Below are 15,378 nucleotides of genomic sequence, written 5' to 3' on the forward strand. Positions count from 1 at the left end.
AGTTTGCCCAAATCAAAGTTTATTTGTCACGTGCGCCGAATACAACAGGTGTAGGTAGACCTTACAGTGAAATGCTTACTTATAGACCCTAACCAACAGTGGTGCAATTTTTAAGTAAAAAAATAGGTATTAGGTCAACAATAGATAAGTAAGGAACTTAAAAACAACAGTAAAAAGACAGTGAATAATAACAGTAGCGAGGCTATGTACAGGCACCGGTTGGTCGGGCAAATTGAGATAATATGTACATGTAGGTATGGTTAAAGTGACTATGCATAAATGATAAACAGAGTAGCAGTAGCATAAAAGAGGGATTGGTGGGTGGCGGGACACAATGCAGATAGTCTGGGTAGCCAATGTGTGGGGCACTGGTTAGTCGGGCTAATTTATGTAGTATGTACATGAATGTATAGTTAGTGACTATGCATACAGTGGGGCAAAAAAGTATTTAGTCAGCCACCAATTGTACAAGTTCTCCCACTTAAAAATATGAGAGAGGCCTGTAATTTTCATCATAGGTACACTTCAACTATGACAGACAAAATGAGAAAAAAAATCCAGAAAATCACATTGTAGGATTTAATGAATTTCTTTGCAAATTATGGTAGAAAATAAGTATTTGGTCAATAACAAAAGTTTATCTCAATACTTTGTTATATACCCTTTGTTGGCAATGACAGAGGTCAAACGTTTTCTGTAAGTCTTCACAAGGTTTTCACACACTGTTGCTGGTATTTTGGCACATTCCTCCATGCAGATCTCCTCTAGAGCAGTGATGTTTTGGGGTTGTTGCTGGGCAACACGGACTTTCAACTCCCTCCAAAGATTTTCTATGGGGTTGAGATCTGGAGACTGGCTAGGCCACTCCAGGACCTTGAAATGCTTCTTACGAAGCCACTCCTTCGTTGCCCGGGCGGTGTGTTTGGGATCATTGTCATGCTGAAAGACCCAGCCACGTTTCATCTTCAATGCCCTTGCTGATGGTAGGCTTTGTTACTTTGGTCCCAGCTCTCTGCAGGTCATTCACTAGATCCCACCCCCCGTGTGGTTCTGGGATTTTTGCTCACCTTTCTTGTGATAATTTTGACGCCACAGGGTGAGATCTTGCGTGGAGCCCCAGATCGAGGGAGATTATCAGTGGTTTTGTATGTCTTCCATTTCCTAATAATTGCTCCCACAGTGGATTTCTTCAAACCAAGCTGCTTACCTATTGCAGATTCAGTCTTCCCAGCCTGGTGCAGGTCTACAATTGTAACGGCGCTCGTCTGTCGAAAGAGAGTCGGACCAAAATGCAGCGTGGTGGTTACTCATGTCTTTAATGACGAATAGCGAATACATGAAATAACTATACAAATACAAAAACAACAAATGGAACGAGAAAACCTAATACAGCCTGTCTGGTGAACAACTACACAGAGACAGGAACAATCACCCACGAAATACACAGTGAAACCCCGGCTACCTAAATATGGTTCCCAATCAGAGACAACGAGAATCACCTGACTCTGATTGAGAACCGCCTCAGGCAGCCAAACCTATGCTACACCCCTACTCAGCCGCAATCCCAATGCCTACAAAACCCCAATACGAAACACAACATTTAAACCCATGTCACACCCTGGCCTGAGCAAATATATAACGAAAACACAAAATATTATGACCAAGGCGTGACAACAATTTTGTTTCTGGGGTCCTTTGACAGCTCTTTGGTCTTGGCCATAGTGGAGTTTGGAGTGTGACTGTTTGAGGTTGTGGACAGGTGTCTTTTATACGGATAACAAGTTCAAACAGGTGCCATTAATACAGGTAACGAGTGGAGGACAGAGGAGCCTCTTAAAGAAGAAGTTACAGGTCTGTGGGAGCTAGAAATCTTGCTTGTTTGTAGGTGACCAAATACTTATTTTCCACCATAATTTGCAAATAAATTCATTTAAAATCCTACAATGTGATTCTTCTGGATTTTTTCCTTCTCATTTTGTCTGTCATAGTTGAAGTGTACCTATGATGTAAGTTCCAGGCCTCTCTCATCTTTTTAAGTGGGAAAACTGGCACTGGTGGCTGACTAAATACTTTTTTGCCCCACTGTATATGGTAAACAGAGATGAGCAGTTAGTGACTATGCATATATGGTAAACAGAGATTAGCAGCAGTGTAAAGAGAGGTTTGGGGACACACACACACAATGCAAATAGCCCAGGTAGCCATTTGATTACCTGTTCAGTAGCTCAGTTGGTAGAGCATGGCGCTTGTAACGCCAGGGTAGTGGGTTCGATCGCCGGGACCACCCATACGTAGAATGTATGCACACATGACTGTAAGTCGCTTTGGATAAAAGCGTCTGCTAAATGCCATATATTATTATTATTATTATTGCGGGTAAAAGCTGTTGAGAAGCCTTTTGGTCCTAGACTTGGCACTTCAGTACCGCTTGCCATGCGGTAGTAGAAAGAAATGTCTTTGACTGGGGTGGGTGGGGTCTTTGACAATTGGTTTGGCCTTCCTCTGACACCGCCTGGTGTAGAGGTCCTGGATGGCAGGCAGCTTAGCCCCTGTGATGTACTGGGCCGTACGCACTGTAGAACCTTTTGAGGACCTATACCAAATCTTTTTAGTTTCCCGAGGGGGAATAGGCTTTGTCGTGCCCTCTTTACGACTGTCTTGGTGTGTTTGGACCATTCTCGTTTGTTGGTGATGTGGACACCAAGGAACTTGAAGCTCTCAACCTGCTCCACTACAGCCCCGTCGATGAGAATGGGGGCGTGCTCGGCCCTCCTTTTCCTGTAGTCCACAATCATCTCCTTAGTCACGGTCACGTTGAAGGATAGGTTGTTAATCTGGCACCGCCAGGTCTCTGACCACCTCCCTATAGGCTGTCTCGTCGTTGTCAGTGATCAGGCCTACCACTGTTGTGTCGTCTGCAAACTTAATGATGGTGTTGGAGTCGTACCTGGCCATGTAGTCATGAGGGGACTGAGCACGCCCCCCTGAGGGGCTCCAGTGTTGAGTATCAGCGTGGCAGAAGTGTTGCTACCTCCCCTCACCACCTGGGGGCCACCCGTCAGGAAGTCCAGGATCCAGTTGCAGAGGGAGGTGTTTAGTCCCAGGATCCTTAGCTTAGTGATGAGCTTTGAGGGTACTATAGTGTTGAACGCTGAGCTGTAGTCAATGAATACCATTATTACATATGTGTTCCTTTTGTGCAGGTGGGAAAGGGCATTGTGGAGTGCAATAGAGATGGCATCATCTGTGGATCTGTTTGGGCGGTATGCAAATTGAAGTGGGTCTAGGGTTTCTGGGATAATGGTGTTGATGTGAGCCATGACCAGCCTTTCAAAGCACTTCATGGCTACAGACGTGAGTGCTACGGGTCTGTAGTCATTTAGGCAGGTTACCTTAGTGTTCTTGGGCACAGGGACTGTGGTGGTCTGCTTGAAACATGTTGGTATTACAGACTCAATCAGGGAAATAATGAAAATGTCAGTGAAGACACCTGCCAGTTGGTCAGCACATGCCCGGAGCACATGTCCTGGTAATCCGTCTGACCCCGCGGCCTTGTGAATGTTGACCTGTTTAAAAGTCTTACTCACGTCAGCTACTGAGAGCGTGATCACACAGTCGTCCGGAACAGCTGATGCTCTCATACATGCCTCAGTGCTGCTTGCCTCGAAGCGAGCATAGAAGTGATTTAGCTCGTCTGGTAGGTTCGTGTCACTGGGCAGCTCGCAGCTGTGCTTCCCTTTGTAGTCTGTAATAGTTTGCAAGCCCTGCCATATAAGGCGAGCGTCGGAGCCGGTGTAGTACGATTCAATCTTAGCCCTGTATTGGCTCTTTTCCTGTTTGATGGTTTGTTGGAGGGCTTAGCAAGATATCTCATAAGCTTCCGGGTTAGAGTCCCGCACCTTGAATGCTGCAGCTCTACCCTTTAGCTCAGTGCGAATGCTGCCTGTAATCCATGACTTCTGGTTGGGGTATGTACGTACAGTCACTGTGAGGATGGCGTCCTCAATGCACTTATTGATAAAGTCAGTGATTGATGTGGTGTACTCCTCAATGCAATCTGAAGAATCCTGGAACATGCTCCAGTCTGTGATAGCAAAACAGTCCTGTAGTTTAGCATCTCCTTCATCTGACCACTTTTTTATAGACAAGTCACTCGTGCTTCGTGCTTTAATTTTTGCTTGTAAGCAGGAATCAGGAGGATAGAATTGTGGTCAGATTTACAAATAGAGGGTGAGGGAGAGCTTTGTACGCATCTCTGTGTGTGGAGTACAGGTGATCTAGATTTTTTTCCCTCTGGTTGCGCATTTAACATGTTGATAGAAATGAGGTAAAACTGATTTAAGTTTCCCTGCCTTATTCCCCGGCCACTAGGAGCGCCGCCTCTGGGTGAGCGGTTTGCTTATTAGCGCCAGCATCTGTCTGTGGTGGTAGATAAACAGCCACAAAAAGTTAGGATAACTCAATTGGTAAATAGTGTGATCTACAGTTTATCATAAGAGAAAAATTGAGATACTTCCTTAGATTTCGTGCACAAGCTGTTTACAAATATGCACAACCCCCCCCCCCCCCCTTGTCTTACCGGAGTGCACCGTTCTATCTAGCTGGTGCAGTGTATATCCTGCTAGCTAAATATCCATGCCATCAGCCGCGATTCCGTGAGAAAATTGCACCTAAAGGACTCTCAGGCCATGACAAACAAGATTCTCTGGTCTGATGAAAACAAGATTAAACTCTTTGGCCTGAATGCGAAGCGCCACGTCTGGAGGAAACCAGGCACCGCTCATCACCTGGCCAATACCATCCCTATGGTAAAGCATGGTGGTGGCAGCAACATGCTGTAGGGATGTTTTTCAGTGGCGGGACTGGGAGACTAGTCAGAATTGAGGGAAAGATGAACAGTGCAAAGTACAGAGGACCTCAGACTGGGGCGAAGGTTCACCTTCCAACAGGACAATGACCCTATGCACACAGCCAATACAATGCAGGAGTGGCTTTGGGACAAGTCTCTGAATGTCTTTGGGTGGACCAGCCAGAGCCTGGAGTTGAACTTGATCGGACATCTCTGGAGAGACATGAAAATAGTTGTGCATCGATGCTTCCCATCCGACCTGACCGAGCTTGAGAGGATCTGCAGGGAAAAATAGGAGAAACACCCCAAATATAGGTGTGCCAAGCTTGTAGCATTATACTCAAGAACTTGAGGCTGTAATCGCTGCCTAAGGTGCTTCAACTAAGTACTGAGTAAAGGGTCTATTTCAGTTATTTATTTTTGCACAAATTTCTAAAAACCTTTTCTTGCTTTGACATTATGGGGTCTTGTGTGTAGATTGATGAGGGGGGGGGGACTATTTTAAGGCTGTCATTTTAAGGCTGTAACATAACAAGATGTGGTAAAAGTAAAGGGGTCTGAATTATGCACCGAAGGTACTGAATGTTATTTTTTATCTTTGCTTATACACTACTACTCACTTTCACATGAATTCTGATATTTGATTAAGAAATGGCATGGTAAAAAGGCCAGCATGATGATGATGATAATTGATTATTTGTACTACAGTAGCCTATTTGTAAACGCTAACATAGTGGAGGGAAATGTAATGTAACTAAGGTCCCTGTTTGTGTTACAGAGAAGACACGGAAGGAGATCGTGTCCAAGGGCTCCAGTGGCATGGAGGTTATCCTGGCAACTTTGGAGGTGAGTTCCCGCCACATTCCACTATAGTGTTAAGTTAAGTGCCAAAAATCGAGCTCACATGTCACTAATTTAACTCCATATTCCGCTACTGTACAATACCACAACATAATAAAGAGAGGGAATTAGGAGACTAACACATTCATAACAAGGAATATTGTGCTGGCGTTGCTATTTTCTTTTCAGTTTGCCTTTTTTAGCACTTGTCCAGCAGGTATGGTGGATGTGTAACCAGGCCAGTACTGTACAGCTTGGTTCAGCAGTGTGAAAAGGGTACAACTCAGTTATAACAATAACTATCAACTAGGGCTGGGCGGTATGGGTTTTTACTTTACCTTCTGTAACGGTATTTGAATGTTTGGTTTGTTAAATGGGATACACCATGTGTAATGTTAATTTTTATAGTTTATTTCGCTACTTGAGTCATCTTTCTCCGCTCTACTAACCACACAGACCTAGCCACGCCCCCTGTCACTCAAGGAGTGCATTTGATGTTTCTCAACCACAAGGCACTTGCGTTCAGTCTGCATGGTTAATGCAGCACATGCAACAATGTTGATGACAACAATGCTGTTTTCATGTTGCCCTAAATCTTGTGAGACGCTAAATGATAGATGCTAATGCTAATAGCTAGCTAGCTAATAAATGTACTGAGTAAGAGCAAACGTAGCAAGCTAATACAGCCTGATAATACCAGTGATGGTGTAGAGCTAAATCAGCATGTTGTTTGTGCAACAGTATCTTCTAAATCAAAGAGGATTATGTAAAGCAAGAATATGTTAGCTACATGAAGTAGATAAGAGAACTTGCAATATAGCCAAAGCTTATAGGGTCCCCTAGGAAACGCTTATCAACACTTTAGTTCCTACCATGTCACAATTACTCTTCCCTGGCATTTTAATTAATTGTCTCAAACGACACTGTATTCAAAGTGCCTGTATTCAAACGACACTGTATTCAAACGACACTGTATTCAAAATAGTCATTCTATTTCCATGATTCCAATAGTTTTTCCCTAATTCACAAGTCAAATCGCAATTGCAACATTAGGTTAAAAATAAGTCCTAGATTATTTGCCCATATAGTGCAGCCCTACATGGCAGTGCGGAAGTTATCTCAATTGAGTAGTGGTGTAAAGACTTAAATAGTACTTGAAAGTATTTTTTACTTAAGTTTTTTTTTTTTTGGTATCTGTACTTTACTATTTTTTATTTTTGACAACTTTTACTTCACTACATTCCTAAAGAAAATACTGTACTTTTTACATGATTTTGACCATTTCTCCTGACTCATTAAATTTTGAATGCTTAGTGGGACAGGAAAATGGTCCAATTCACACACTTGTCAAGAGAACATCCCATGTCATCTACTGCCTCTGAGGACTCACTAAATACAAATGCGTTGTTTGTAAATGATGTCTTAGTGTTGGAGTGTGCGCCTGGCTATCTGTACATTTAAAAAACAAGAACATTGTGCTGTCTGGTTTGCTTAATATAAGGAATTTGAAATTATTTATACTTTTACTTTTGATACTTAAGTATATTTAAAGCCAAATACTTTTAGATATTTACTCAAGTAGTATTTTACTGGGTGACTTTTACTTGAGTCATTTTCTATTAACGTATCTTTGTTTTTACTCAAGTATGACAATTGGGTATTTTTCCACCACTGCAATTGAATGCAGGAAATGCAGAAATTATTAAAGTGCTGCCATTTGTTTTGGTTGAAGTTGAATTGAACAGTATATAACAATCAGAATGGAGAAAGACTCATTGATATCACTTAGAATGTATGTGTCACCAGGATCACTCACTACTCATAAAGCAAATGTTCAACTTTTATTATGCAAAAACTAAAAATACCATCATACCGTCCATTAAAAAAAAAAAATACCATGATATAATATTTTGGCCATATCGCCCAGCCCTATTATCAAGATCATGGTATCCTAAAAGTATTGGAAATAATTGTCCTCCCGAGATGCAGTTTACATAGCACACACTTGGTTTTGGCAATGGCTTCTAAATCTCCCTGTCTAGTTATATCTCCCTATGTCTTTATATACCACTTGATGACAGATCAATTTATGAGTTGGGGAAAAGCCATTACTATTTGTAGAGACTGAAACCTAAGTGAGACGGTTTGTGTGTATGTGGAGATTTGGTGGTGTGTGCATGAATGGCTGTGTGTCTGTCTGTGTGTGCACATACAAATGTGTTTGTCCATGCTCACGTGTTATTGAGTGTGTTGGTAATACCCAGCATGCTCTCTGTTTTTGATAGAACACACAGGATCTGCAATCTATCCTGAACATTTTGTACATTCTGAATGAGCTGTTAACCGTGGGTAAGTGGTAACCGCTCTGTAATTGGGTAATGGGGGCAAACGGTGTTCTGTTTGAGTGTCCTGATCTCTGATTTGACAAGTGTCAATTGTCTTGGGTGGAAACAGTGCTTTGATTGGGTAGGTTTTGTTTTCACGCAGACCATCTGTAACGGCGTTCGTCTGTTGAATGAAGAGAGTCGGACCGAAGCGCAGCGCGTAGGTTACTCATGACTTTAATGAAAGAATATGACGGTACATGAAATAACTGAAATACGAAAACAACAAACGAAACGTGATACTAATTACAGCCTATCTGGTGAATACTACACAAAGACAGGAACAAACACCCACAAAATACAAAGCGAAACTCAGGCTGCCTAAATACGGTTCCCAATCAGAGACAACGATAAGCACCTGACTCCAATAGAGAATCGCCTCAGGCAACCAAGCCTATACAACACCCCTAATTAGCCGCGATCCCAAATACTACAAACCCCAATACGAAAAACAACATATAAACCCATGTCACACCCTGGCCTACCCAAACATATAACAAAAACACAAAATACAATGACCAAGGCGTGACAGAATCTAAGAAAATGTAGAATGATTTCAACTGGTGTAGATTGTCAAGTTGTAGAAATTTAGAACCTGTTCACACAAAATCTGATCAAAAAAAAAAAAGACTGATCAAGAATCTTTCAAAAAAATGTAAACAGGATTTTGTTCGTTATCTTTTTTTCCCCGGTCACACTGCCAGACCAATGGAATCCAGTTGAGATCAGACTAGATTTTCTCACATGGTTTGTGTGAACTCTGCTCAATAACAGCTGAACTGATAGGTTGGTTTTGTGGAAACTGATGGGGATCATTTGACTTGGGAAAATGTTAATGGTGATTGATCAATTTGTGGAGGCTATAGTAATGTGTGTGTGTGTGTGTGTGTGTGTGTGTGTGTGTCTCTCTCTCTCTCTCTGTCCCAGGTGGGGGTCGCAGGATTGGTGTGTTTGTGTCCAAGGGTGGCACAGGCATCTTGCTGCAACTGGTCATCAGTGCCAGTAAAGAGTCTCCCCCAAGTGAGGAGGTCATGCTGCAGCTCCACTCAGTCCTGGCCAAGGTTGGACCAAAAGGTAACACACACTCTGTATGTTAAGGTACTCTATCGCTGTACCAGGAGCCCCAACATTGTCATTCAAACTTCTACCATAAACTAAATCCATACCAATTTTAGCATGTACACCCCTTCACGTCTGTCTTTCTCCAGACAGGAAATTTGGTGTGAAAGCCCGTCTGAACGGAGCTCTGAACGTCACTGTGAACCTGCTCAAACAGAACCTGCAGAACCACAAGCTGCTGCTGCCCTGTCTGCTGGTTCTACAGGTCTACTCCTCCAACAGTGAGTCTGACCTTACATACTGTAGGAACCATTCATCTGACTGACAGTTACTAACCCAACCTGCTGTTGCCATAGGAACCATACATCTGACAGTTACAAACCCAGCCTATTGTAGTATGACTTCAACTACAGTCAACTACTGTCTGGCGGTATTGTTGAGGGCATTGAGGTTTGTCTGCCTTCAGCTGTGAATGCTGTGTCCCTGGGGAAGAATGGAGTGGTGGAGCTCATGTTCAAAATCATTGGACCCTACAGCAAAAAGAACACCAGTCTGCTGAAGTAAGTGGCGTGGGTATGTGTTGAGGATGAATGGTGTGGTTGCTGCTGTTTTTGACCCTTCTCTGGCTGTCTTTTACTCAACAGAGTATCCCTGGACACACTGGGGGCCTTGCTCAAATCCAGTAAGTGTCTCTCTCTCTTCCCCCGTTCCCCCGTTCTCTCGCTCTGCAGTTTAGGACAATGTCCTGTCATGGTTCTTAAATAACAGTGCTATTGTCAGTGGCTATTATCAACCAGTCTCTCTCTCTCTCCATTCCCCTCCCTCCCCGTCTCTCCTTACATCCTTCCCTTGCCCACTTCCTCACTCCTTCTCTCCATCCCTCCCTCCCTTTACATCCCTCAGAGACTAACGCCCAGCGGGCGGTGGTCCATGTGCCAGTTCTGCTGTACATCTATCAGGATTGGCACCGCAACGACACGCGCCACCGCCACATACTCATCCGCAAGGGCATCCTGGGCTGCCTGAAGAACATCACCAACATCAAGCTGGGCCGCAAGGCCTTCATCGACGCTGACGGGATGAGGATCCTCTATAACACCTCCACTGTGAGTAGGGTGACAACATTACCAAAACCTGAGCTCAGTCTCAGCCACCGTCTATGTTCCTAGCTTTATCCCCAATGCTGTCTCCCCTTTTACATTACACCAAAACGGATGTGTCAGGACCCAGTTACGAACCCGGGTCTCCGGAGTGAGAAACAGTCACTAAACCAACTGAGCCACGAATAGTCAGCAGAACCCAGAAGATGAGGCAGACACAGCAGTACTTGAGACGGTGTATTTAATGAAAAAAGTGAAGTTCTTCAGGAAAACATGTAACTCCACAACCTCAAAAGGAATTCCACAAGAACAAAGGTAATCCTCCAAGACAAAAAGGTAAATCCACAAGGTGGAAGGAATAGCACAAAATGCCTCAAATGATACTCAAAAACAAACAAACAAGAACAAAAAACAGAATTCCACAAGAGAGTCCACCGGGATCAACAAGAGTTCACAGAGTACTAGGGCTGGGTGCTAACATACCAACACAGAGCAAAGAACTGAGTAAAACAAAGGGTTTAAATACAATCAGGGGAAACGAGGCACAGGTGCAAATAATAATGGGGATCAAGGGAAAACAAAAGGTCAAAAGGCACAATGGGGGCATCTGGTGACCAAAAACCAGAACAACCCTGGCCAAATCCTGACAGGATGGTTATGGTGGTGATGATGGTGAATATTAATATTAATGATGGTGATGTCTTGTTTTCAGGAGTGCCTGCCAGTGAGGACTCTGGACCCTCTGATCAACACCTCCAGCCTCATCATGAGGAAGTGCTTCCCCAAGAACCGCCTCCCTCTGCCCACCATCAAGAGTGTCTTCCACCACCAGCTGCTTCATGTACCTGCAGGAGGGCCAGTCGCTCAGCTCTACAACCAGCCACTGGGGAGTGAGGCTCACACACAGACACACACATTCTACACTCACAATACTTGCGAGCCACTTAAATCACCCCAATGGTCATTGCACACAGTTAACTCTCACGCTCCACACGTCCATTTCAGGAGGACCCATTTACCAGTTCTACACCAAGCCCCCATGGGGTAAGACTTGTCACAATAAATAGCAGCAGCCTAACCACTACTGACTCTCAAACTCCTCAGTCTGTCACACTGCTAACAGTATAATACATCCTGTCCTACATCAAGGATCTGTAACTCGTGAACTTTCACACTACTTAGTTGTTCATTGACATCACCTCACTCAACAAGCCAATCAAGACACCAGCTCTCTCTCATCTCACTCCTGGCTACCTTTCTCTAGTGCACAATCCAACCAACCAATCAGAAATATAATCTTTAGCATTTTTAAATGTTATTTAACCCTTTATTTAACTAAGCATTGATCATTGTTCATCCTTTGCTTACTAATGGACTTAAGATTGTCTTTGTTTTTTGGAAACGCTACCCCCTGTAACCAGTCAGGTTACGCCTTAATCTTGGGCTCAATTCAGGAAGTAAACTGAAAGTAAACTATAATGTATGTTTTACTTCCTGGCCTGACTGATTAGAAATGGAATTGGTGCTAACCCTGCCTGTTTCCCTGTGTGTGCTTGCCAGTGGATGATGTGGTGGACGAAAGTGACAATAATGAGGATGCAGAGGCTGAGAACGACATGGAGAACGAGGTGGAGGAGAAGGACCACCACGTTGGGGTACAGTGACCATGACCACAGCCTTTTAATTTAAACCGCACCTTGTTTGACTGACCTCAGAATGACAACAAGAAAGGTTACACTGAAGTGACCAGACTGACAGACGTAATATGCAAACATATATACTGACCACAACCACAGCTGCTCTCTCTCTCTCTCTGCCTGTCTGTGGGTTGTCTCTCTCTCTCTCTCTCTCTCTCTCTCTCTCTCTCTCTCTCTCTCTCTCTCTCTCTGCCTGTCTGTGGGTTGTCTCTCTCTCTCTCTCTCTGCCTGTCTGTGGGTTGTCTCTCTTCTCTCTCTCTCTCTCTCTCTGTGGGTTGTCTCACTTCTCTCTCTGTCTCTCTCTCTCTCTCTCTCTCTCTCTCTCTCTCTCTCTCTCTGCCTGTCTGTGGGTTGTCTCTCTCTCTCTCTCTGCCTGTCTGTGGGTTGTCTCTTCTCTCTCTCTCTCTCTCTCTCTCTCTGCCTGTCTGTGGGTTGTGTCTCTTCTCTCTCTCTCTCTCTCTCTCTCTCTCTCTCTCTCTCTCTCTCTCTCTCTCTCTCTCTCTCTCTCTCTCTCTGCCTGTCTGTGGGTTGTCTCTCTTCTCTCTCTCTCTCTCTCTCTCTCTCTCTGCCTGTCTGTGGGTTGTGTCTCTTCTCTCTCTCTCTGCCTGTCTGTGGGTTGTGTCTCTTCTCTCTCTCTCTGCCTGTCTGGGTTGTCTCTCTTCTCTCTCTTTCTCTCTCTGGTTGAAGTAAAAACAATCTAATACAGGGTTTTCTATTGGGATCCTGTTCCTGCTTTTTCAGGTGTTTGATGATGATGTTTTCCCCTCTGCAGAATGATGACATAGAAACAGACATCAATAAACTGAGACCCAAAGAGACCCAAAGCAGGCCGTTTGAAGAGCTGAAGATCTATGAGAGATTCTTTATGGAGCTCTCAGAGGATTTCCAGGTAATGCAGTACACCGTTTTGTCTTTGGTTTAAAAATAGTATTTTTGGGGATGTTTTTATATTTCCGGTATACACTTGTACTAGTGTGACTGCCAGTGACCCCATTGTCCAGTACCCCTGAAGCAATTGGGTATTGAACCAGTGACCTTTTGGTTCCTGGCCCAACACGCTAACCTCGAGGCTACCTGCCCCCCACATTTTCAACATTCCATCTTAAAACTTACAGAAGTGTGTTTTTAACCTGGGGACCACACTGTGGTAAGTGATCAGAAAGCTGCCTGAAGTCCAATTTCCTTTGTGTCTATGCAGGTGTTTAACTTTGACAACCCAAAGAAAGGTGTGACGGCCACCCCAGCAGCTCCCAAGTCTCACCGCCCAATCATCGTTCCCACCGCCCAGACCCTGCCCCCGAAAAACCCCACTGCTGCCCCCCTTCAGGGGGAGTGCCCCCATCCGGCCCCAGTCCCTGCCCTGGACCTTGACACCATCAACATCACCAAGGACCAAGATGGCTGCGGTGACCACACCCACAGCCGACCCCACCCTGGGGCGGGGCTGGAGCAGGAGCTGGTGCAGGGACTGGAGCGGGTGGCCCTGGATGGGGCTGGACCTCAGGTGGGGGGAGGAGGAGGGGGCAACAAGCACAAAAGACAGCCCCCAATACTGGCTGGGTGTGTGGCTGCCCGACTGGGGGGAGAAGGTGAGATGTTAGCGGAGGACTGGGCTGAGGAGGAGGAGAGCAGCGAGGAGGGTGTGCTGCATGTGCCAGACACGGCCTTGCTCCTGCCACTCCACGACCCTAACCTGTACGTGGAGATGGTGAAGAGCACAAGCTCTGTGCCACAGTTTTCTGAGGTGGCCTACCCAGACTACTTTGGCCACGTGGCGCCCACCTCCCGAGAACACATCCTGGAGAGGGTCTACGGCGTGCAGAGGTGAGACCCCTAGACACTGATCTAAGATCTATATGACTGCCCCCTCCCCCCCATAGTCTTACTGCTACTGTTGTGTGATGATGTCACTCAGTCCTCTGCCCCCCTTCAGGACTAAGATCTTCCAGGACATTGAGAGGCTGATCCACCCCAAAGACATCCTGGATAAGGTGGTCTACGACTTGGACATACAGAGGTGAGCACCATCGTCTGTCCAGGGAAGTGTGTGTGTGTGTGTGTGTGTGTGTGTGTGTGTGTGTGTGTGTGTGTGTGTGTGTGTGTGTGTGTGTGTGTGTGTGTGTGTGTGTGTGTGTGTGTGTGTGTGTGTGTGTGTGTGTGTGTGTGTGTGTGTGTGTGTGTGTGTGTCTCACGATGTGGGCCCTGTGTGTTTCAGTTGTCCAGTGGTTGACGGTGGTGAATCTCTGAAGTTCAACTCTCAGTTTGAGTCTGGCAACCTGAGGAAAGCAGTTCAAGTCAGAAAGTGAGTGTTGTGTCCCATTGTTACATAAACTGGGATAAAATCAAAAATGTAGGCCGTTTAGTCATACCTGTATACTGGTTCAAAAAGGCAGATTTGGACACTAATACGTTTGAACGTAGTGGTTGTCATTACACTGGGGTCTAGCGTTTCCAAAGCTCTGGCTCTGCACTTCACAGTGTAGGTTTTCACTGACAGCCATTCTGAACTTGAGCAACGAGCGCGACAAGATGATTCTCTGATCACTCATGCTAATTGGGAAACCTTTGCTCATTTTTTGTTGTCAGAGAGAGGGGAAATGCTGTAAATTAAGATGACTATGTATTTTGAAAGATGAGACGCAAGCCAAACACCCATGAGTCCAAAATGAGTCTATGTTAGTTACAAGACAACATGGTGTCATACACTGGGTTGTTCTAAACAGAATGAGTCTTCGTTACAAGACAACATGGCGTCATACACTGGGTTGTTCTGAACAGAATGAGTCTGTTAGTTACAAGACAACATGGCGTCATACACTGGGTTGTTCTGAACAGAATGAGTCTTCGTTACAAGACAACATGGCGTCATACACTGGGTTGTTCTGAACAGAATGAGTCTGTTAGTTACAAGACAACATGGCTTCATACACTGGGTTGTTCTGAACAGAATGAGTCTTCGTTACAAGACAACATGGCGTCATACACTGGGTTGTTCTGAACAGAATGAGTCTGTTAGTTACAAGACAACATGGCTTCATACACTGGGTTGTTCTGAACAGAATGAGTCTTCGTTACAAGACAACATGGCGTCATACACTGGGTTGTTCTGAACAGAATGAGTCTGTTAGTTACAAGACAACATGGCTTCATACACTGGGTTGTTCTGAACAGAATGAGTCTTCGTTACAAGACAACATGGCGTCATACACTGGGTTGTTCTGAACAGAATGAGTCTGTTAGTTACAAGACAACATGGCTTCATACACTGGGTTGTTCTGAACAGAATGAGTCTTCGTTACAAGACAACATGGCGTCATACACTGGGTTGTTCTGAACAGAATGAGTCTGTTAGTTACAAGACAACATGGCTTCATACACTGGGTTGTTCTGAACAGAATGAGTCACAAGACAACATGGGGGTTGTTCTGAACAGGATGAGTCTGTTAGTT

At 44.7% G+C, this 15,378-nt stretch overlaps 1 protein-coding gene across 6 annotated transcripts in view; it reads left to right on the forward strand.

Moving 5' to 3' along the window:
- Window positions 1–15,378, forward strand: part of agtpbp1 (ATP/GTP binding carboxypeptidase 1) — a 48,665-nt gene that overhangs the window by 12,674 nt on the left and 20,613 nt on the right. For 5 of the 6 annotated variants that reach the window (XM_046347871.1, XM_046347868.1, XM_046347869.1 and 2 more), the window contains 14 exons: window positions 5,628–5,695; window positions 7,975–8,038; window positions 9,001–9,147; window positions 9,282–9,413; window positions 9,599–9,692; window positions 9,777–9,814; window positions 10,036–10,238; window positions 10,945–11,122; window positions 11,238–11,276; window positions 11,793–11,887; window positions 12,702–12,818; window positions 13,128–13,753; window positions 13,863–13,946; window positions 14,145–14,231. In XM_046347871.1, the coding sequence (XP_046203827.1) occupies window positions 5,628–5,695; window positions 7,975–8,038; window positions 9,001–9,147; window positions 9,282–9,413; window positions 9,599–9,692; window positions 9,777–9,814; window positions 10,036–10,238; window positions 10,945–11,122; window positions 11,238–11,276; window positions 11,793–11,887; window positions 12,702–12,818; window positions 13,128–13,753; window positions 13,863–13,946; window positions 14,145–14,231 (1,972 nt within the window). The remainder of the gene's footprint in view (window positions 1–5,627; window positions 5,696–7,974; window positions 8,039–9,000; window positions 9,148–9,281; window positions 9,414–9,598; window positions 9,693–9,776; window positions 9,815–10,035; window positions 10,239–10,944; window positions 11,123–11,237; window positions 11,277–11,792; window positions 11,888–12,701; window positions 12,819–13,127; window positions 13,754–13,862; window positions 13,947–14,144; window positions 14,232–15,378) is intronic. The other variant, XM_046347872.1, reaches the window with a different exon arrangement.

This window comes from Oncorhynchus gorbuscha, linkage group LG04 (genome assembly GCF_021184085.1).
Source record: "Oncorhynchus gorbuscha isolate QuinsamMale2020 ecotype Even-year linkage group LG04, OgorEven_v1.0, whole genome shotgun sequence".
Taxonomy (NCBI): Eukaryota; Metazoa; Chordata; class Actinopteri; order Salmoniformes; family Salmonidae; genus Oncorhynchus; species Oncorhynchus gorbuscha.